Source organism: Lissotriton vulgaris, chromosome 1_1 (assembly GCF_964263255.1).
Source record: "Lissotriton vulgaris chromosome 1_1, aLisVul1.2, whole genome shotgun sequence".
NCBI lineage: Eukaryota > Metazoa > Chordata > Amphibia > Caudata > Salamandridae > Lissotriton > Lissotriton vulgaris.
Genome location: NC_141685.1, coordinates 399331131 through 399354572, shown reverse-complemented (window position 1 = coordinate 399354572; position 23442 = coordinate 399331131). Strand labels below are relative to the sequence as shown.

Genomic DNA, 23442 nt, shown 5'->3' with positions numbered 1-23442 from the left:
CACTGAGCCTACGACGGACCCAAGACCTGCTGAGCTTCAGGAGGCTACTCAAGACCTGGCTGTTGGACCAGTAGCGCCCCCCCCTCCTTTTCCCCCCCAGCGCCTTGAAGCCCTCACGGGTAAGTAGTGCGCTCTACAAGTTCTTGATTGATTGATTGCAGCTTCTGAAACCTTGCGATCTCTTGACTTAATGGGTGCCTTTGCCTACATTTTTCTTTCTATCGTGTGGAGATTTACTAGAGGTTCCTGTTACTTCTATAGAGCATTTTCAGCTAGGTGCTGCAATGCTGTCTTTCTGTTCCACAACATTGGTCATTTCCAGAAAAAAACATCTGTAAAAGCTGACTGTTTTTAACTATGGAGGTGGCATCTGTTTTTGGAAGTTTGTAGCGAAGACCTCCAGTTCATGTTTTTGGTGCTGAGTGGATTTTAAAAAAATGTATATAAAAGGGGTCACCGGATCTCTGCATGCAGGTGGGTTATTCTGTTTTTATGACTTTAGTGAAGATAGCTATGATACAGAACTAGGATTACAAATTAGAAATATTTCCTTCTTCATTAACCATACTACCTAAGATTGAATGCTATGCTATTGTGAAAGCAAAGATACTTTATAATTTTTCTTCTCTGTCAGGAGTTTCTTTAACAGAAGAAGTACCTTCGCAGACACAGAAGGATCCCAGCACTCCTTTGCAGATCGGGACGAAGTTACCTTCCAACTTAAAGTCCACCATGTATGATCTGGGGAGCCCTTTTGGTTCACCAGCAATAATACGTTTAGGTGGATTGCTGGATCAAAATTCTCCGTGGCATGGGTCAATCCAGAGTCCTCATGTAATGAGGAGAGGTCCGAAATTGTGGTCATCCGATTGTGGTAAGTTTTCTTTTCATCAAATAAGTTTTAAATACTGTCACTTAGCTATTTTTAATTATTGCAGTTCAGTTCACCAAAGGGCCCTTCCTGCTCGTATGCTTGACTGAGACCCTTTACATTAATTTCTTTACAGCTCATTGTCCAGCCTATCACTTTCATTAACTTCTCTGCTGCATTGACAGTTCCCTGACAGTCTGATCCTACTTTATTTGCAGCACTGTGTATGTCTTCACACACACCTCATCACTCTATCTCACAGTGCTACCAATGCTCTAGCCAGTGTCCTTTTCTGATTTTTCTCTTTTGAATGTTTTTTACTAGTATTCTCGTGCCCCAGCCATTTAAGTTGTAAAAACAGTCCATATAACCACAGTTAAATGACACTAGCCTGTTGTGCCCTTGAACACAGTTGGTGTATTAAAATTGAGTAAGTAAAAGGCCTATTCAAGTCGGTAATGCAGGCCGTTTCTGATAAGATTGGCACATTTTCCCTCTAAATAAGAAAGAGATTAACTGAAAAAATAGAATTCTACTTGGAGTTACCCAAGGACATTTACTTTCCATCCACTGGTGCAATTAGTTGCCACACAGGGCTTTGAATAACTGTTTAAAGAGAAAGTTGAAATTAAGATAATTTTAATATTTTTTCAAAAAGCTGAATTCAAACCAGGTTTATGTACACACATTCCATAGGGTCCAGGTTTTTTTGATTTACCCGATGATGGTGAATATGGTTGGATAAGATGTAAAATAAAAAATGGTGTTACTGATATCATGCCTTTTCCTTTGATTGTGGCTCTGCGTCTGTTGATCTGAGTTGTAAACTCCTGGTACTTTCACAAGGCGATATTGACGAGCTGTATCTGACCAGTAAATTTTGTTTTAGATGCCAATGCAAAACCGTATTCCTTGGGTGATGGCACTGTCTGAACAATTTTGCACGGACTCAGGATTTGTCTATTGGTTGCCACATGGCCAGTGTGTAGGTCCAGGATGAATCCTATTTTTGCTCATGTGAACCTATGTGCTACCGCTTCCCAAAAAAAGTAAAGATGGGGTGTTGGATTGAGTTTTAACAGGGCATTTGTTGAGAAAAGGAGAAACTTATGATTTAAATTGAGACAAAGACCCTCAGTGGGCAGACAAATTAATACATTGACTGATCACTGCGAAATGCATGTTGGCTGTGGATACACATGTGATGGGCATTCTGCTAATTTGCCATAATGGAGGTAGATGTAAAAGAGGCCAATTGTGGTAAAAATGAACATTTTAACCCCTTGCCTGCTGATGACGGAACCGCTCCGTCGTCAGCTGCGGTGGCGCTGTGCTGATGATGGAGCGGTTCCGTCATGGCCCGCTCGGCGCTCCTGCGCGGCGCGAATTCCGCGCCTGCGCTGAGCATTCCATTGAGCGGGGCGGGCCATGATGGAACCGCTCCGTCATAAACACAGCGCCACCGACGCTGGTGACGGAGCGGTTCCGTCACCAGCATGCGGCCGCCCCGCCCCCTTAGCACTGCGGCGGAATAGCCGCCGCAGTGAAGGGGTTAATAAAGTAATCATGAATACATTAAATGGAAATGTAATCACAACTGACTAGTGTGGTTTTGTGGACTATGTTCAATGAATTCTTAAAGTGACGTACTATATGCCTCCTTCATCTTGATTAAAGTTTGGGATGATAAAACACCAGAGTGGACCGGAGTCTTGAGGTTAGAACCCCGAGCTTGAACCATGTTATCAAACAAACTCTCTTTAAACTTTTTTTGCAGTTGCCTATTTTTTAAACTAAGGCAAACCAGTTAACGGAGATTCTTCAACCAGGTCCAGTGTCTGCCAAGCCAGCCATTGTTGCCCTTCAAAGAGGCTCATACAAACGGCGTTATGGACACTTGGCCCTAGCTGTGCTCAAGCCCTCCGGTCAGTCTTTGTTGCCAGGTGATGTAGGCTGACATCTGATTATCCTAGTTGTGTGACAAGGCACCCCGCGCCTTACAGCCTAATTCCCTTTCAAACAGTCCTCCGGATAGAGAGTTGAAATTTATTGATACCTTCGGAAAAGGAATGTTCTTTTTGACTAGTTTGGCCATAAGATCTTTGTAAGTGGTGTGCCTGCTGGAAAGCCATCATATCAGACCGATGGGTTTTGCAAATCATTCAAAAGCCCCTTGTCTTTTTTTTCTTCCCTGCCTTTGTTTCCTCTCCTGACAGCCGCCCCCAACCTGCCCAACCATCAGAACAATTGTAAGCAGCTCATTCCACAATCTTGCTGCAATGAATTTACCCTTTTGCTGGCAAAAGGTGCTATTAAGTGGGTGCAGGCGTTGGGAGAGTGAAGACGAGGGCTGTTCTCTCTACTGCATTATACCGAAAGACTGAAGTCTCAGGCCTATATTGGACCTCCGAAGAAAGCTGTTTAGTTGGCAGAAAGTCAAATTCAAGATCCTCACCCTGTCTCAGATTTTTTTCTGCTCTCGACCCTTGAGACTGGATGGTGTCCCTAGTCTGTCAGGACCTTCTTTGGAGCTGTCCTGGACATGATGCCAGTCATGGCTTTTTCACCACTGCAGCAATTTCGGGACATTCAGGATATGATCCCAAAGTTTCTCGCTCAATCCTGGGTCTCAGTGAGGAAGTCTCTGAGGCTTGTTGGAGTTTTAGTATTGTGCATTCTCCTTGTCTTGAACACAAGGGTGCATATGCAGACTCTTCATTGGAACATTTGCTTAGCTGGTCCAGCATAAGGGCTGTCTCTCTAACTCTATTTAGATCTTTGAGTAGATGGCTCAGAATCTTCTGTGGTGGCAAACAAATGTCATCCTGTCCTGCGGCATGCCACTCTACCATCCCGACACAGGCATCACAGTTGTGATACTCATTATTGCTCAAGTGAAATTGTAATTTCCGAGAGGTGTCGCTCACAGGCCGATCTGCAGTAGACTGCAACCTCTACATCAGCTTTTTGGATCTCCAGGCGATTAGTTAGGCCACAAATTCCTTCCATCCATCTAGTAAGACTTGTGCAGGTTCTTATAGGCAACAGTACCATGAAAAGGTACACCGTAACAGGATTTCTTGGCCTCTGCTAGGAGGCCCTAGGTCTATGGAGGTGGCTGGACCAATAGAACATCTTTATGGTAGCTAACCATCCAACAGTATCTCTAAATACCACAACAGCTGAGCTGAGCTGAGCATGCGTCGGCTTGTTGATCATTAGTAGCATCTCTCCCCTCGAGATGGCAAGGGACATGTTTGATCAATGAAGCTTATCCAGGTTAAATTTGTTTGCCACTGCCGAGAACTCTGTCTCGTCTCTACTGCACACTATAGTTTCCTCCAGCAATGTCACTGACTGTCTTATTTTGACTGTGATGTGACACATGTTTCCAATACGCGTTCCTGGCACTGTTCCCTTCTGCCACGAGTTATGAGAATGCCAGGACAGACTGGGCCCAAGTCATCTTAATGGCCCTGGATTGGGTCAGGAGAGCATGGTTCCCAGAGCAGCTGAGCATGAGCATTTGCCCTTTGATCCAGCTTCCACTTCAAGAGGACCTACTGGAGACCCAGGTAGCCTTCATACAAAAAGTTGGCCTATGAATCTGTTCAACAATGTTTTTTAATCCTCCTCACCTTTGAAGGAGAAAGAGATCCCTTTGGCTTGAATTAAAAGGCTGCTGATCTTTTTCATTGAATGCACAAGGGTCCATCGTATGGATGTCCAGCTCTTTCTGGGGCTCTCTGGAGCACAAAGGGAAGGCAGTGGACAAAATGTATTTTCCAACATGGGTAGTCCTCTGCATTAAAATCTGTTAAGTCCTGGCCACAAAACAACCCACCTGAAAAACCTAATTCCACTAAGGCTGCTATGACAGCATTAGCAATCGAGGTACCGGTTCTGGACATCTGTCAGGCTTCAACATTGCAGTGTTGCTCTTGTGCTCGAAACACGTCTGTCTTGACAGACTGGTCTGACAACAAGGTGTTTTTGCTCCCTTGGTCCTGCAAGACTTTCTAGTCTGACCCCACTCACTACACCCTCCGCCTTTTGGTGTTACAACTATGGTATCTATTAAGGTTAGCAACCAGTGGTTGGATAGAGTATCATGAAGAAAAAGCGTTATCCATGATAAATAACTTTGTTTGCTGTACTTCTGTCTTGGTATGAAGCCTCAATCCACCTTTGTTGCCTTACTAGAGAGTGTTATCCAATTGTAGAAGCTTTGGTGTTGAGAATCTCCTTGCCATTAGGACATTTTCTATTTTTTTATATCCCTTCTCACTTGCCATCTTTTTTCACTATTGATTAATCATGGATGCTTAGCATGTGCTGCACACATGTTATTTTGTACACATTCCTCCCTTTTTATGCTATCCTTATTAAGGGTAACAAATGTTGATTTTCTTTTTCTGAAACAATTGTAAAATACTGATAAAATTCCTTATATGCCTTGGTCCAGTTTTTAGCAGCGCCGAGCACCTTCTCTGTGATAGCAACCTCTCCCTTAACCCCTCTCTTCTCATTTTCAGTGCCCTCGTGGTTTCCTTCATTCCCTGTCTTATTCTTGTGACACACACACACACACACTCAGACATCCCCTTCCTGAAAAACAATCCTTATAAAACTGCTTTTCAAATCCTTCTGAAAGAGGGAGGGGAATCTTTCTTCTAATATATGCAAGTATGTATATGGTATTTGTATAGCTCAGATCTTGCTAAAAGGCAGATGAGCACTGTACAGTTAAGATGTCACTGATCTTTTTAAATACCTATCCATGATCACCCACCCTAGACAAATGGGTAACCACCAACTCTAACCTCAACATTTTTTCATATGAAAGCTTCAGCATGTAAGCATGTATACATTTCAGGTGATTTATGTACTAGCCTCCTTATTTCCCAGGTAGAGTATGTAATTGAGTTCATGACTCATCAGGTCTGTGGGTTTAAGTTCTCCCTGCATCAGAAGATTTTGGTTTGCTTTAAAAGTACTGCAAGAAACTGGGTTGCAGGTTGAGAAGGGAGGTGAAATCCTACTCAAGTAGAAACCACCATCCTTGTCTGGGTGAAGTCACAAGCAAACCCTAAATTAACCTTTGCTCAGCTCTCTGGTAGCTTGGCACAAAGCAGTCGGGCTTAACAGAGTCAATATGTAGAATATTTGTGCAACACTTCAAACAGTAATAAAGTGAAAACACACCACGAAAGGATCACATGCCAGATAAAGAAAAATAGCTTACTCTTTAATAAATAAAACAAGACCAGAATCTAGTCATGAGGTAAGCAGGTTTAAAGATTTCATTGAAAATAGCGCCAAAAAGCACAAAGCGCCAACTGGGGATATCTGGTTTGACTGGAACAAAGTCACAAGTTCAGGCCAACTGCAATATAGTACAGGCTAGATAAAGGGACCTAGTTAGGCATCCTGAACAAGAGTTCCTAAAATCTTCATTGTCGAGTGTTGCTAGGTCCAGCACCAAGGGTGCATCACACAGCCAAAGTGATGTTGGTTCTGAGGATTTGCTAAATTGCGATGCAAAGTCCTGCGTGGGGAAACTTCACAAAGGGGTGGCTCCGATGCGAGCTATGAGGTTGATGTAGAGTCCTTCTCCTGAGAAGCCTCACAGCAGAGGCGATTTGTCTGTTTTGCTGGATCCACAGATGGACTTGCAGAGCCCCTTGAGGCCCACTTCCAAGGGTCCAGGACTGGGGTGGCACCACTTGACAGGGTAGGACTCACAGCTGGCAGAGTGCAGGTGCTAGGTTCAAGGTTGTTGAAGCCTTCTGTCCCTGAGGCTCTAATCAGGTGGTCCCTTGTAGTCACTCTGGGATCCTGGGTTCCAACAGATGCACGTCCAGTCCTTCTCACCCAGGCAAGAAGACTGTAGGTCAGCAGCCCTTTAGAGCTGCAAAATATCAGTCCTTTCAGCAGCACAGCAGTTCTTTTCCTGGTAGAGTATGCACATGTCCAAAAGTTTACTGGAGGTTGGTGTCTGAGCTCCATTATTTATATCTGAGCTTCCTCTGAAGCTTCTAGAAATTTCCCTTTGACGTGCACAGGCTTCCTGCCTTCCCTGCCCAGATGCAGGCTAACTATAGGGAGTATGAAGCCCTTTGTGTGGAGGCAGGAGGCGAACTGTGCCCAGCTCTGCCTTACCATCCTGCCAGTGATGGCCCATCCAAGCATGTCCAAGCTCTCTATTTTGTGTGGCTGTCTAGGAGGAATACACAATGCCCAACAGTCAGCTGCACCCAGTCAAGTGACCCAGACACAGGCTGGAGGCACATTTTCAAAATTGTAATTTAAAGTCCGACTTTACCCCAAGAGAGGATTCTTCATTACAATTCCAAAGAAAACAAACATTTACTGGTTACCTGTTCCTGTTTAATAAGTTAAGAACTTATGAAATGTAATAAGGTAACTCCAGTGTTCCCCCATGGGAGAGGAAGGCCTTGCAGTAGTGAAAAACGAATTTGAGTTTTCCAGAACCAGGACATGAAAAACCAAAAATGTCCATGAATACCAACAGTCGCATAGAGTGTAACCATCTTATGTCTGGGTGTCACTGCGCCCCAGATAAACGTCTTTAACATAAGCAGTATTCAAAATCCACCTGCCCGCTCGCTATGGCTAGCCAGGTTTATTCAGGGCGAGCTGTTTTTAGGTCCTACTCGCCCTTTCTGGTGGGTGAGGAAGACAAACAGGCTTGTGACCTATGTCTCTGAAAACCAAGTGTGTGTGACAAGATAACAAGATTTAAAGGCATTTTTATTGCTCACAAACTGAATGAGCAATTAAGATGCCTTTAAATCGTGTTATCTTGTCACATTTGCTTGGCTTTCAGAGACAGAAGTCAAGTACATTACAGTTAGGTCGAGTAGATTTTTCAAGGTACTATAGACCTGCAGGTCTAGTAATATTTTTCTGATGTTGCGAGCTTTGATAAGGTATATTTCTTTATTAGGCATCTCAATATAACTAGCGCCAATATGGAAAATATGGTACATGACTTGTACTCTACCCCACAGTGACAGATTAAGGAAGAACCATCTCATAAGCAGTCTAACGTTCTCTTGTGCCATTTTTTGTAGCCTTCTGTGTATCATCACACCCAAATATGTGAGGGTTTTTGGAACCCATTTAAATGGGAGCAAACATGTTGAATCTTTCCGGATATTAACACTGAGGGGGTAAGACCACTTTTGCCCCAGTTTGTTTTGGTTTTTATTTTAACAGCGTAAAAAAAAGATTTGAGAATGAGGAGGACAGATTTCAACAGTGTGAGGAGAATATGTCTTGTACAGTTTCAGCTAGCTAGCCGGTGTCACTAATGCCCTCCACCCTTATGGCCTGCTTTATAGCCACCACCAGTCGTTCGATTGTAAGCAAGAACTAGAGACGTGAGAGAAGGCAACCCTATCTCATGCCCGGTCATATTGGGGGAAATCTTCCAATAAAAATCCCCTGCGGGTAATTCTAGGCACGGAACCCTTATAAAGCCAATTTCCTTTCCCTATGAAGTCAGTGACTATACCTGCGCTCTCATTGTGCAAAAGTAGCCCCACTTATTGCAATCAAACACTTTTTCTGCATCCAGGGAGTCTGCAATGTCCTCGTATGGATCATTAAGGATAGTCAGCAGAGATGCAAGAGAGTTTAGGTATTGTTTTTGTCCTTCTGTCGACCAAGACTTAGGCCAGGATCTTAATATCTCTATTTAGAAGGGCAGGCTTTTCCAAGTATGGCTATTATCATGTTGAGGACACTATTAATTATGGGCACAGATGACTTCCAAAAATAATTTATTCAAGGTTCAGGCCATTCTGGGTTTGTTCATCTAGTAGAATTCAGTCAAAAACCAGTCTGCTACAGGCTACAGACTTTAATGGCAGATTGAATACCTCCTACAGCCTTATCTTGATCTTGCCTCACTTCTGCTACAGTAGACATGTAAACGAGAAGGGGAGCAGCCAAATTGCACTCGATTAACTTGAAGAATCAAACCTGAACAAATGTTCAACTTGATTAAGCAAAATTTAAAGAAACGCGTGCAACAGGAAAAAGGCCCTGCAAGCCTTTGCAAATACTTCAAGAAAATCACCAGACAGTTATCTGGGTGACCTGATGCACTGCACAAGTCACTCTAAAGAGTGTACATTATCATAAACATTTTTCAATACAACATAAACAGCATTTAGTGGCAAGACACAATTAAACAATCATTGATCAACTTATAAGTAATAATAGGTAACATGTGGTCTTCCAACGTTGTTTTGATGCTTTTTTTATTGAAAGTTCATGGAGATTGTTTTGAATTTCACATAATCCAGATTATAGATATTCCATAGTAACATCATGTTTGTGAAATAAAAATCCCAATGCATTTCGGGCAATAACATTTGCCCTTCTTCAGAGGAATCTATGGAAAACAATGAAATCTTACAAATGAGGCTAGGAATATGTTAAATAAAAACAAGCGATGTCAACTCATTGCAGCGAGAAGGGGTAGATGGAAGGTGAAGTAAAGTAAGTGGATGAAAAGATACCATGTTGCCTTATGAGAAAAGCAACTGAGTGAAAAAAAGCAACCAAAAGGGAACTAGACTAGAACAAGTGAAAGAACGGGCGAAAAAGCGGGTGAAAAAACAGGTGAAAAAAACGGTAAAAGAAACATGCAAGTGCAAAAATCGGGTGGTGAAGATACTGATGAACCTTACCAGCTCGAGTGAAAAACTTGATTAACCGGAGATTCAGGAAAAGCAGACCGCGCCGTGGCGCGTATCTAGCCGATTAATACGTCTTAATGAGTGAAAAATGACTGTGAGAAAGATAGTAAAAACCGCAGTCAGTAAATGAAAAGCAGACTGTGCCAGTTAAGAAACAAGCAGTGTCGAAAACTTACCAAGCGCTAATAATAATTAGCTGATAAAAGGGATTCACTGATTTTGCAAGAAAATGATGCAATCTAGAAAACAGAAAAAACTGAACGTTCTAGTTGCTGAACGACAAACGTGCTCTGTGGGAAAAATGAATGTGCAAGAGACACTCACCAATATGTGAAAGTTGAATCAAACCAATACACCAAAGCATGTACCGATACACCAAGGCGCCTCGGCCAGAGCCGCAAGCGCTGCGTCCAGCTCCACACCTGCCCGTCCCTGGGCTGCACGCGACGCCGGAGGAGATTAGCGCCTTCCTCGTGGCCAGGAGGTCGCGCTTCCCTCCGCTGGATCCTGCCGAGGCACCTTTGGACTCCGCAAATCCGTCTGTGAGCCCAAGCGGGCCGGTGGCTCCGGCCCAGGCGCCGTCGGGTGCTGCGGCACAGGCGCCGTCGACGACTCCGGTCCCGACGCTGCAGGGCCCCTCAGGATCCAGGCCTGGATCCGTGACGACGCCGGTCGACCCTACGACCTCTCCGCTGGCGCTCTCACCAAGGGTGTCGCCCCCAACGCCGCCCTGGACGGCGTGTCCCCGGTCCCACCCTGGTCCGGATCCGGCGCCGGCTTTGACGCTGATAGGTGAACCATTCACCGGCGATCCGGTTCCATCTTTTTACCATCAGGAGATGGAGGACGAGGAGGACTGGGAGGGGTCTGAAGACGCTCTGGCACAACAGTGCCAGTTAAGCCAGGACTGGGCAGACAAGCTGGGGGAGGCCAGTGGTCTGGACACTTCGCCCGACACTGGATTTGTTTCCCCACCTACCGTGGCTACGGAGGAAGGGGCTGCTTACAGTGTGGTGTTTACAAGGGCAGCCAAGGTCTAGGCTCTTGAGCTCCCTGTTGCGGCCGTGAGGACTAACCTCCTCACGGAGTTGCTCAAACCGCGGGCAAGCTCCTCGGATCCTCTCCTGCCGTTTAACGAAGCCCTCACTGACGTTCTTCTGGGCACCTGGTCCAAGCCCTCTACAGGCCTCCCTGTAGATCGGAACGTTGCCCGACGCCACCGCCCAGCTCCGGGTGACCCTTAGCTTCCTGTCCGTTCACCCCACCCCTGAGAGCCTGGTGATCCAGGCCTCCACCTCCCAGACCGCATTCCCGACTGCTACCCCGGATCGGGAATCCAAAAGGTATGATCAGTTTGACAAGAAACTGTTCTCCTCCCTAAGTTTGGGGCTGCGGTCTGTCAACGCCGCCTGCCTTTTGGGCCGTTATACCCACTCTCTGTGGGATACGGTTGCGGAAGTGCTGCCGCATTGCCTGTCCATCAACTGTTTTTTGCAATTTTCATCCCGAGTGGGGTTCCCATGAGGCACAGGGTCAAGGCTGATTTGCATATAGCCAGTGTCTGACCTAGGGTGGTGTGGAGTGCAAAAAAACGATGGATTTAGGCCCAGATCTTTGTACTGGGGTGAATGTAAGACATTGCTCTGCATTCTGTCCAACTGTGTTTTTTGCAATTTTCACCCCGAGTGGGCTGGGTATGCTCAGACGTGAGTCTCAGGCTCTCCACATCTCTGAAGTCAAGCTATCCAGGCTGAAGAAGGCTGATAGCCAGAAACCGGTCCTTGGATGCTTGATTCGGGTCTAGGAAAGACATGGCTTGGTAGTTCGGGCTGGACTGTTCCCATGAGGCACAGGGTCAAGGCTGATTTGCATATAGCCAGTGTCTGACCTAGGGTGGTGTGGAGTGCAAAAAAACGATTGATTTTGGCCCAGATCTTTGTACTGAGGTGAATGTAAGACATTGTTCTGCATTCTGTCCATCACCTGTGTTTTTTGCCGAATTGCCCGGAGGCGGCCCTGGCAAAGCTTACCCTAGCAGAAGGGCGGGACGCAGCACGCTACTCCATACGGTGTGGACTCTATACCACTGACTCGCTGGGTAGGGCGATTGCAACAACGGTAGCTCTTCGCCGCCATGCCTGGCTGAGGTCTGCCAACTTTTCTGGGGGTGTCCAGGCAACACTCATGGACATACCCTTTGATGGCCGTCGCCTCTTTTGCGACAAGGTGGACAGTGGGCTTGAGCGTGTCAAGGACTCCAGGGTTACGGCCAAGTCCTTGGGCCTTGGCCAGCGTCAGCAAACCTCCGCTTTTTCGCTCCTTTCGTGGCCAAGGAAGGGGCGCCCTCTCACGTCCAGCTAGCCGCGGGCCGCAGAACCAACCTCAACACGGGCCCGTTTACCAGCGTGGCGGTTCTGGGGGACAACGGCGAGGTCAGTCCACACCCGCACACGCAGCATCTGCGTGAGCGGGTGTGGACTGACCTCGCCGTTCCTAGTCCAAGCTTTCAGGCCCATTCGACCCCAGTCGGGGGGAGCGTTTGCCATCACCTCCCCCACTGACGTACCATCCCATCGGACAGGTGAGTGCTGCAAATCGTCCGAAGGGGCTACTCCCTCCCCTTCGAGGCGACCTCTCCAGCCATGCCACCACAGTACCACCGCATGTCGGGGGATCACTTGCAATTTCTGCAGGAGGAAGTTACGGCCCTCTTGACCAAGGGGGCAGTTCCTGGGCCAGTAGTAGGACGTTGTTGCTATTACCACTACTTTCTGGTACCCAAGAAGGGCAAAGGAGGCCTACGCCCTGTCTTGGACCTCCGGAGCATCAGGAAGGAGAAGTTCACGATGCTGACTTTAGCTCAGGTCCTGGCTGCCCTGGACCCTGGTGACTGGTTGATAGCGTTGGACTTGCAGGACGCATATTTCCATATCCCCGTCCTGCCGGCCCACTGGTGCTACCTGCGGTTCACGTTAGGCCACAAGCACTTTCAGTTTACTGTGCTCCCCTTTGGCCATACCAGCGCCCCTCGGGTGTTCACGAAAGTGATGGCGGTGGTCGCAGCTCATCTGCGCAGATCAGGGGTGTCAGTCTTCCCCTATCTCGACGACTGGTTGTTGAAGCCACCTCCAGACTACGGCCGACTTTCTGCACCTGATGGGGTTCTCCATCAATGTGCCAAAGTCACACCTGTGCCCCTCTCAGAAGCTCCTCTACATCGGAGCGGTTCTGGACTCTGCGCAGTTTCGGGTTTATCCTCCTGAACAGCGGTTTGAGCTATTCCCGCTCTGATATCGATCTTTCGGCCTTTATCCCGAGTCTCGGTCAGGTTGACGCTGCGGCTCCTGGGGCTGATGGCCTCCTGCATCCTACTGGTGCATCACGCCAGGTGGTGGATGCGGGCTCTGCAGCGGGACCTGAAGTTTCAGTGGGCACAGTATCAGGGCAACCTGTCAGACCACGCCCTGATCTCGGAGGGCACTGCGAGACAGTTTCAGTGGTGGCTCACGGACCGTGATTGTGTCAGCGGCAAATTCCTCTCCCTACCACAACCTGAGCATGTAGTTGTGACTGATGCGTCCCTCCTGGGATGGGGGGGCCACATGGGAGAGGCGGAGATCAGAGGCCTCTGGTCTCCGGCGGAGTCCTGGCTCCATCAACCTTCTGGAGCTGCGGGCGATACAGCTTGCTCTGAAAGCCTTTCTCCCCTCTCTCCGGGGCAGTGTAGTGCAGGTGTTTATGGTCAACACCACCGTCTTGTGGTACTGCAACAAACAGGGCGGGGTGGGGTCATGGACGGGAGGCTCTGCGCCTCTTGCAATGGCTGAAACACCAGGGCGTCACACTGGTGTTTCAACCCCTTGGCTGTTCACTGAACGCCAGGGTGGACGAACTCAGCCATCGGTACATGATGGATCACGAATGGCGTCTGAACTCGGACGTGGCGCAAGGCCTCTTTCAGCAGTGGGGAGAGCCTTGGTTAGATATATTCGCCACAGAAGAGAACGCGCAATGTCATCAATTCTGCACGTTTTCGTTGCGAGTGGAGCTGAGGTCTGTTGTACGCCTTTCCGCCTATACCACTTCTGCCCAGAGTGCTGAAGAAGATCAAGCGAGACCGGGCCCGAGTCATCCTTGTGGCTCCGGACTGGCCACGAAGATACTGGTATCCCAAGCTACTCAGCATGTCAGTCGATCCCCCGATTCGTCTGCCTCTTCGGGAGGACCTTCTGTCGCAGAAGCAGGGGACGGTCCTCCACCCGAACCTGTCCAGTCTCCTCCTCCATGCGAGGAGATTGAGCGGTGACAGTTGAGGCCATTTGACTTGCCTCCTGAAGTCTGGCTGCCAGACATCCCTCCACAAAATCTGTATACGCCTGCTGGTGGAACAAATTTGTGGCATGGTGCACAGCAAAGGATGTGGATCCACTTTCTGCCCCCCTTTCAGAGGTTCTCCTCTTTCTTTTTTCTCTTGCCTAGCAGGTCTCTGCTCTGGGCACTATCAAAGGCTACCTCTCTGCCATTTCAGCCTTCTTGAGGCTTCCTGATCAGCCTTCTCTTTTCAAGTCCCCGGTTGTAAATAGATTCTTGAAAGGCATCACACACATGTTTCTTTCTTTTCCTTTTGTGATGCCTTAGTGGGACTTTAACCTTGTTCTAACCTATTTGATGTGCGCTCCTTTCGAGCCACTTCACAATTGTCCTCTTCGTCTTCTAACTCTTAAGACTGCATTCCTGGTTGCCATCACCTCTGCCAGAAGAGTGAGTGAGCCCCAGGCTCTATCTAAGCCTTCTTTCCTCTCTGTCCATCCGGACAAAGTTGTCTTGAGAACTCGTCCTTCTTTCCTGGCCAAGGTGGTTACAGCCTTTCATATCAGGAAGTCCATCAAATTGCCCACCTTCTTTCCGCCTCCGCATCCCTCTAAAGAGGAAGAGAGGCTCCATCGTCTGGACCCAAAACGTGCGCTCTCGTTATATCTTGACTGCACATGCCAGTTCCGGGTGGACGACCATCTCTTTGTTGGTTACTTGGGCGCTAAGAAGGGACCATCTCTCGGTGGGTCGTGTTGTGCATCAAGGTCTGTTACTCCTTGGCGAAAAAGGAGCGTCCTGTTTGGCTGAGGGCCCATTCCACTCGGGTCACGGCGGCTACTACTGCCCTGGGTGCACACTTTTGCTAGACACTACTGCCTGGACAGTCAAGCCCGGAGAGATGGCTTTTTCGGCCGTTCTGATCTCCAGGACTTTCTGGTGTGATCTTGGTTCGCAGACCCACCACTGGGGTTGGTATTGCTGGGGTATCTATTCTAAGGTAAGGAATCGAACACTAACCTGTTTCTTTCAGATGCACAAGTTACTTACCTTCGGTTACAATATATCTGTATGAAACAGTAGTTAGTGTTAGATTCCTTACCGCCCCACCCATCCTCCCCGTTCTGCGAACCGATATCTAGGGTTAAGGTATTTACCTTCGAGGACCCTAGTTTCATGGCACCAGTGTCGGTCTCTGGAATGGCTATGCTTTCCTGGCGCGGAAAGCTATGTACAAGACTGACGTCAGCACGCGAGGGCGGCGTCTATGTACTCCGACGTTATTCCGGCGATCACGACGACGGACGCGAACCTGGACCCGCCCCCGACGCCTACTGACGCGCAGGGGTACTGCTACGCAAAACTTTCCGGATCCAGTCTGACACCTGGGGATATTCTAAGGTAAGGAATTTAACACTAACCACTGTTTCTCACAGATATATCATTACCAAAGGTGCATTAGTGCTAGTCTTGAAGGGTCTGTATTGCCATTTGTGGAGTAATTTCATAATTATCTCCTACCTGCGTGAGTGGTGAAGTTTGTTTGGATCAAGCTATCATTCCGTTCATTTTTATCCAAGAATATATAATCTTTGGCCCACGTTTTTAGGTCTTGCTGCATAGGAGAGAAACCTTTAGCCATTGGCACAGCTTTAGGGGCAAAAACGTGCATGCGTTGCATTGCTTGCAGTGGCAACGTGTGCACGTCTGGTGACTCCCTTGCGGGAGCGTGCAGCGCCATATGGGGGCGCCATATGGTCGCAATCATTGCGCCTTGCTGCACGCTCCCACAAGGGAATCGCGCAGGCCACCTCCCCCTGCTGCCGCGGGAGGCGTGCGCTGGTGCTGGTCTGACTTCCTTTTTCTGGATCTCCCTCTAGGCAAGTCCCAGGAGTTGCTGAGTTCTACTCTGCAGAGGCTTCATACGTGCGGGAGGACTTTTTTCAAGTTCTTTCCTTTTTAGGTTTCGACTGCAAAGCTGCGCAAGCAGCTTTTGCGCAGGAGAAATCTGATGATTACAGTATGTTGCTCGGGAATCCCGCCCTCTGTTCCATTGGCTAGCTCCATAAATGGAGGCTAGCCATTGGAACAGAGAGGCGTCCATCATGGCCGGACCAGATTCGGGGGCGTTCCCGAGAATTTTTGGCTTTTGGCTACGTCAGCCAAAAGCCGGGAACGCCCCCGAATCTGGTCCGGCCGGGCCGCAAGCATATCGGCTTTGCCAATGCCTGGTTGCTTAAGATGTGGTTTCCATAACTGAGCCATCTATTATAGTATAAAGGTGGTGTGCGATACGGCCTGCTTGTCGAGGGTGAGCTGTGCTTGTCCCAGACCAACCACCAGCGGCGCGAGGGGGCCTGGGCAATTTAAGCCTTTTGAGAGCGTGCCGCCTCCAGGGCTCTCCCACCCTTCAGGCTAAAAAGTGCAACCGGAGCCTAGACGGAATGGCCACGGGCCAGTGCGGGCTCTGGGGCGAACTGCTGGATGTGCCTGGCAACTTTGGCCGGGGATGCTAGGCCAGTGGGGGAATGTGGAGCGGCTCCCCTAGGCCAGCAGCGTCATCCCGCCCCTATTCTTAGCCTGGTACGACCCCCGTGCAGAGTAGGCTTCAGGCCTGTATCACTCCAGAGTGGGAGGGGCGACCACTGCGTCTCCCTTGCAGAGCGAGTTACTCTGGCACTAGGACCGGGTGGCTTATGCTGCAGTATTTATCTCCCCAGGGTATGGCCCTGGGGGCTGTGGCCAGCGATGGGGGTGGCTGTCCCGCTTTGGATTAGTCAGCGCCCCCCCTTCCCGTGCCAGCCTTCCGCCTCACGTGACCTCTGCCTGCGAGCAGGCCACCAGAGTTGCTGATGCCTCAGTGCCCCTCTGTGTCACGGGGCTTGCACTGGGGTGGTGGCGAGGAGTGATCACCCTGCTAGGGGACGGTACAATGGCTGTCACTCAGGGGGTCGGCTCCAGTCGCCCGGGGCAAGCATAAGGTGTGGATGGGGATTCCCAGCATTGAAAGGGGCAATGAAGGCCTGCACGGCCAACTGCAGGCAGAGGAACAACAGCGCCTCTCACCCTCTTCGCCAGCACAGCCTTCATGTTATCTCACCCCCCGTGAGTCACAGGGACCCAAGTGGTAGGCACCGCTCCCCTCTTACAGCTATCATGCCGTCCTCAGGACCGGGGAGGATAGGATCTCACCGATGTACAATTAAATGTATCCGGGGGGCGGAAGGGTAGGGGACGAGTGCCTGTGCTGAGTAGGTGGCAGATGTTAGGGGTTGGTATGAGGCCCACTGGGTCAGCTCCATGCCGTGCCTCGTGGGGTGATCGAGTGAGCCAATTCGCCCGCTCCGGCATCCTGGGAGACATTGTAATAATGGTGTTGATGTAGGGGACAGTAAGCCATGGGTGAGTGGCCCACATCCTTGTCTGTGCACGGCCCCCCCCCCCGGGTCACGGACACGCAATGTGTGGGGGGGAGGCGTAGCGCGGCATTTGTTCGCCATTAGTTTGTGGCTTTTCCATGTTTTCTGGGGCTTCAGGGTTCCTGCCTTTGTTGGGCTGCACCAGAGTTGCTGATGCCTCCGTGCCCCTCTGTGTCACGGGGCTTGCACGGGGGTGGTGGCGAGGAGTGATCACCCTGCTAGGGGCCGGTACAATGGCTGTCACTCAGAGGGTCGGCTCCAGTCGCCCGGGGTCAGCATAAGGTGCGGATGGGGATTCCCAGCATTGAAAGGGGCAATGAAGGCCTGCACGGCCAACTGCAGGCAGAGGAACAACAGCGCCTCTCACCCTCTTCGCCAGCACAGCCTTCATGTTATCTCACCCCCCGTGAGTCACAGGGACCCAAGTGGTAGGCACTGCTCCCCTCTTACAGCTATCATGCCGTCCTCAGGACCGGGGAGGATAGGATCTCACGATGTACAATTAAATGTATCCGGGGGGGGGGGGGGGCGGAAGGGTAGGGGACGAGTGCCTGTTGCTGAGTAGGTGGCAGATGTTAGGGGTTGGTATGAGGCCCACTGGGTCAGCTCCATGCCGTGCCTCGTGGGGTGATCGAGTGAGCCAATTCGCCCGCTCCGGCATCCTGGAAGACATTGTAATAATGGTGTTTATGTAGGGGACAGTAAGCCATGGGTGAGTGGCCCACATCCTTGTCTGTGCACGCATCCCCCCCCCCCCCCACCAGGTCACGGACACGCAATGTGTGGGGGGGGAGGCGTAGCGCGGCATTTGTTCGCCATTAGTTTGTGGCTTTTCCATGTTTTCTGGGGCTTCAGGGTTCCTGCCTTTGTTGGGCTGCCTCCCTCCCTCCCCCGTACAGGTCTCGGCCAGCCGCTGCGGATAGGTCACCTGCGGGGCAGGCATAGTGGTCCCGCAATCAGGGAACACATGTGGGGTTTCTTTGCCTGCATGCGCTGCCTTCGGACTGCCTTGCAGAGTAGGATTCTGCGGGCCTTGTGGCCCTTCTCTGACCATGGGCGCAATACTGACGTGTACACCCGACACCATGGTGCCGGGCCGGGCCTTGGTGTTATGCGGTACGAAGCGCTTGTGAGGAGGCATCACAGAAGCCTCCGTGGAACAGAGTGCAGTGCGCATTACGCTGGCAGGGAGTAAGGCTCATCTTGGGCAGCGGAGAACCATTTAAGTAACTTAGGTGGTAGGCTACCTATGGTGCACAAGCAGTGCCCTCACCATTTTCACCCTGTGGCACCTCGCCCCTTGCCACCTGGCAGCGTTTTGTTTGAATGAGCTGCCATTGCACCCTCCCCACGCAACAATTACAGGGGGTCTGCTGATTCTATATGCTGTAATGCCTGGCGTAGGTTCCCACAGTTGTAGGGACAGACTAGGAACCACTAAAGCTGGAAAAATCAGACACTGCACACCCCACTACAAAATCAGGTCACCCCCTGTCCTGTACCCTCCTGCCCCTTCAACCTAACAATAGGTTGCTCTCTAGGAGTGCTGCATATCTGCATCTGGGGTGTGTGCTCGAACCCCGAAAGTATCCCAATGACTGAATAACGGAGCCCGAGTCCGCTCTTTTAAAGAAAACTCCCCTCCTCCTGTCATGTACCCTCCTGCCCCTTCAACCTAACAATAGGTTGCTCTCTATGAGTGCCGCATATCTGCATCTGGGGTGTGTGCTCGAACGCGAAACCAGGCGAACTCACAAGACGAACTAACGAAGCCAGAGTCTACTATTTTAAAGATAACCGTCTTCCTTCTTGTTCTGTACCCTCCTGCTCCCCTTTAACTCAGCAAGATTTTACTCTCTGCGAGTGCCGCATATCTGCATCAGGGGTGCGCGATCTAACTCCGAAACTATCCACATGACAAACAAACCTCTCGATTCTGCTCTTTTAAAGAAAAGCCCCCCCCTCCCCCTCTTGACCAGTGCCCACCTGCCCTTTCAGGCCAGCATACTCTGTACGCGTGCCACATAATTGCATCTGGGGTGTGTGTTTGAACCCAAAAACGAACGAACGATGTCCGATTCTGCTCTTTTAGAAACAATCGCCCTCCTCTTTCCCTGTACCCTTCTACCCCCTTCAAGCCAGCAAGTTGTTACTCTCCACGAGTGCCGCATAATTGTATCTTGGCTGTGTGCTCGAAATCAGAATCCACCCGAATCTCACGACGAACTAACGGAGCCCGATTCTGCTCTTTTAAAGATAACCGCCACCCTTTCCAGTCCAAAACGTGTACCAGTAGTAGCAAATAGTGGACACCGGCACTCATTTTTGGGGAGCGGAACCCCAAATCAGATTTTGACGCAAAACAAGAGGGAATTCAAAGAGGTGGAAAGACAGGCGAAGAGATAGAAGGGAAAACAATGACAAAGGGAGAAAGCTGGGATGAAAAAACATGCAAGAGAACAAAAAGGGAGAGAGTGTGGATGAAGGAAGGGCTAGGAAAAGGCGAGACCGGGCTGGGCTAGCATTCAACAATCAGCAGCATCGTAAAACGTTTGCCCCAGCACTTATAATTTTACAAACTGAGCACGAGCACTGTCTTGCCACCCTACCCTGCCCCTTTCCAAGAATTGTATTCTCTAAGAGTGATACATATCTGCATTTGGAGTGTTTGCTCAAACCCCAAACTACTGACAAGACGGTAGAACCAGCATGAGTTCCAGTGGAGGTGGCAGTTACTCCCTCGGCATGCCACACGCCTGCCTTCTACGGGGGCGTCCGAACCCCGACATTGCCCGAGAGTACAGGGCCTGACCCTGGCTCGCACACTCCACCTGCGACTGTACTGTTCAGAATTACAAGGTCTGTGGGTGTGCTTGAACACCCCCACCCAAACTGCTAGTATGCATGAAGGGCACATTGGCTCTGACCCTTCCAACCACCACTGCCCCTTCCGCCCGCCCGTTTTGTACTGCCCTTTCTTCAGCCCTCAAACAAGGATCCCACAGCCGGAGTATGTCACGCATCAGGAGTACACTATGGCCGCAGTACACGAGTGCTCGCGAACCTCCGAAACTTTCCAGATGTGCAGGAGAGGGAGGGGGTCTTGACGTTGCACCCCACCTCCCCGTTGCACACCCCCGTCCGCCCGTATAGCGCAATGTGACATGTGTGTCGCACACTTAGATTGCGGCATGACCGTTATTTTTCTGCGAGGGTCCCGATCCACGAAATGATCCGATGTAGCAGGATTTACAAACTTTGTGTCACCCTGACCCACCAGTTCCAACTCCAAGCCCTCAGCACCCACTGTCCTGCAGCGGTCTTCCACGAGTGCCAGGGGAGCTGAAACGAAGGACGTGGCACGGCGACCCTGGACAGCAAAGAGTGGAGTTCTCAGGATACATGGAGTGGGTTTCACACGTCGTTTCAACGGGGGAGCCGGGCATTCTAGAAGGCACGCCATGGCCACTTTGAACATTGCTACAATATTTGGTCAAAGGAAAAAAACATATCCTTCTTTGAAAACGGGAAGAGTTGGCATTGGCAATCGAGTTCCCCCAGACACACTCCTAAAAAAGCTTACAGTTTAAAGGTGAATAAAACCTGCATAGAACCGGTCCTCGTGCTCCTACTGTGTTTTGTGTGTCACTGCCATCTATGGGCTGTGTGGGCTGTGAGAGCTGTGTGGGCTGTGAGAGCTGTGTGGGCTGTGAGAGCTGTGTGGGCTGTGAGAGCTGTGTGGGCTGTGAGAGCTGTGTGGGCTGTGAGAGCTGTGTGGGCTGTGAGAGCTGTGTGGGCTGTGAGAGCTGTGTGGGCTGTGAGAGCTGTGTGGGCTGTGAGAGCTGTGTGGGCTGTGAGAGCTGTGTGGGCTGTGAGAGCTGTGTGGGCTGTGAGAGCTGTGTGGGCTGTGTGGGCTGTGAGAGCTGTGTGGGCTGTGAGAGCTGTGTGGGCTGTGAGAGCTGTGTGGGCTGTGAGAGCTGTGTGGGCTGTGAGAGCTGTGTGGGCTGTGAGAGCTGTGTGGGCTGTGAGAGCTGTGTGGGCTGTGAGAGCTGTGTGGGCTGTGAGAGCTGTGTGGGCTGTGAGAGCTGTGTGGGCTGTGAGAGCTGTGTGGGCTGTGAGAGCTGTGTGGGCTGTGAGCTGTGTGGGCTGTGAGAGCTGTGTGAGCTGTGTGGGCTGTGAGAGCTGTGTGGGCTGTGAGAGCTGTGTGGGCTGTGAGAGCTGTGTGGGCTGTGAGAGCTGTGTGGGCTGTGAGAGCTGTGTGGGCTGTGAGAGCTGTGTGGGCTGTGAGAGCTGTGTGGGCTGTGAGAGCTGTGTGGGCTGTGAGAGCTGTGTGGGCTGTGAGAGCTGTGTGGGCTGTGAGAGCTGTGTGGGCTGTGAGAGCTGTGTGGGCTGTGAGAGCTGTGTGGGCTGTGAGAGCTGTGAGAGCTGCGTGGGCTGTGAGAGCTGCGTGGGCTGTGAGAGCTGCGTGGGCTGTGAGAGCTGCGTGGGCTGTGAGAGCTGCGTGGGCTGTGAGAGCTGCGTGGGCTGTGAGAGCTGCGTGGGCTGTGAGAGCTGCGTGGGCTGTGAGAGCTGCGTGGGCTGTGAGAGCTGCGTGGGCTGTGAGAGCTGCGTGGGCTGTGAGAGCTGCGTGGGCTGAGAGAGCTGTGTGGGCTGTGAGAGCTGCGTGGGCTGAGAGAGCTGTATGGGCTGAGAGAGCTGTTGGCAAAATAACAATGCCATTTATTTATAAGTAAAAAAAAAAAAAGAAATGTCATGAGCAATGCCAATAGGTCTAACTTTTCCAAAGGCGAAACCATTGCATTGTAAATGCTTGTTTCTTTTAGATTGCCTCTGAATCAGATCAACCCCTTTGGTCTTCAAAGGGTTTGTTTTATACATTTCTGTACAGAAATCACATTCCTTCACTGAACGAAAGGCGGGAAGAGAGACACTGTGTGTCGGAGGCAACCTTCTTTCTCCCAAAAGAAGGGCATTTGACAATAAGAGAATGCATTCTGCCAGGACAAACCTACAGAATAAAGACAAAAAATAAACTTTTACCCGATTACCAGACAATAAGAATCAAATGAAAGCACACAATTTGAAATCCAGACAGAAATGTTACCAAAAAATGAGGTGGGACAGAGGAATGTGTTCTAGGATCCTGCTCGTGCGAGCCCTAAAGAAGAACTAACAAGGCAACTGACAGTAAAAGGTATCATGGATGGTGAAAGCTCAAGGACACAAGGGAACAGATGCATTTATCTCATCCAATAACGCACATTTATCAGGTTACTTTCCCCCCTCCATATTAGACATGTAGGCAACAGTTTCAACATTGGGTGCTGAAAATAGAGCTTTGAAAAACAATTTAGTTAAAACGATCTAAATTTCAGTAAATCTGAACTATAATAGGCTTTTAAGAGTCCTAGATAACATATGTACATGTTGGACTTCTTACCCTAACGGATGAAATCTGGCAAATATCTTGATTTGAAGAGGCCCAGAATACAAGCATGTAGCTGGGAATCCGTGTTCTTTTTAGAACTATCAATGAAGCTCCTAAGCTGCTGAACGTACATATTTTAATTTTATTACATGCTACCTAACTGGCTATTTTTTTCTTCATCTTGTTGCATTTTATGGGCTCTATACCTCACCCTGCAGTCAGGTTTCATTTTAGGTTAGTTGCTGCAAGTCTGACTTTTTTTTTTAAAAGCGAACTAAAATATAAAACATTTACTCGAGATGTAAATGTATACAAATCAAGTGTTTTGGGATCTGGAAAAAATCTACAGTTTATTTCAAGGAATATTCCTGTAGGAGTTATTCTCAGGTGCCTGCATCTGCAGAAAACCAAAACTGGCATATTTCTACTGCATGTAACAAGTGCCTACTTCAGGATATAACAAACATGATACAGAGCTTGTGGTGAAGTGCAGTATATTAACTATTCCCCAAATTTCCGCCTTTTTTCCTGTTCAGCACTGGTTCAAGTCTGCTGCAGTTTTCGGAAAAACTTGCAGATTAGGTATCTTTAAGGCCAATCACTCGAGCCCAGGTACAACACTCATTTATAGAACAGTTTTTTTTGATTGACATTTAGTAAAGGAATTGTAAAATTATAGAA

The 23442-nt window shown here is 49.5% G+C and overlaps 1 protein-coding gene across 1 annotated transcript in view; it reads left to right on the top strand.

Annotated features, from left to right (window-relative positions):
• The window catches only part of NDC1 (NDC1 transmembrane nucleoporin), a 245122-nt gene that overhangs the window by 132737 nt on the left and 88943 nt on the right, over nt 1-23442 (top strand). The window contains exon 12 of the mRNA XM_086952478.1: nt 635-874. Coding sequence (XP_086808604.1) covers nt 635-874 — 240 coding nt within the window. The remainder of the gene's footprint in view (nt 1-634; nt 875-23442) is intronic.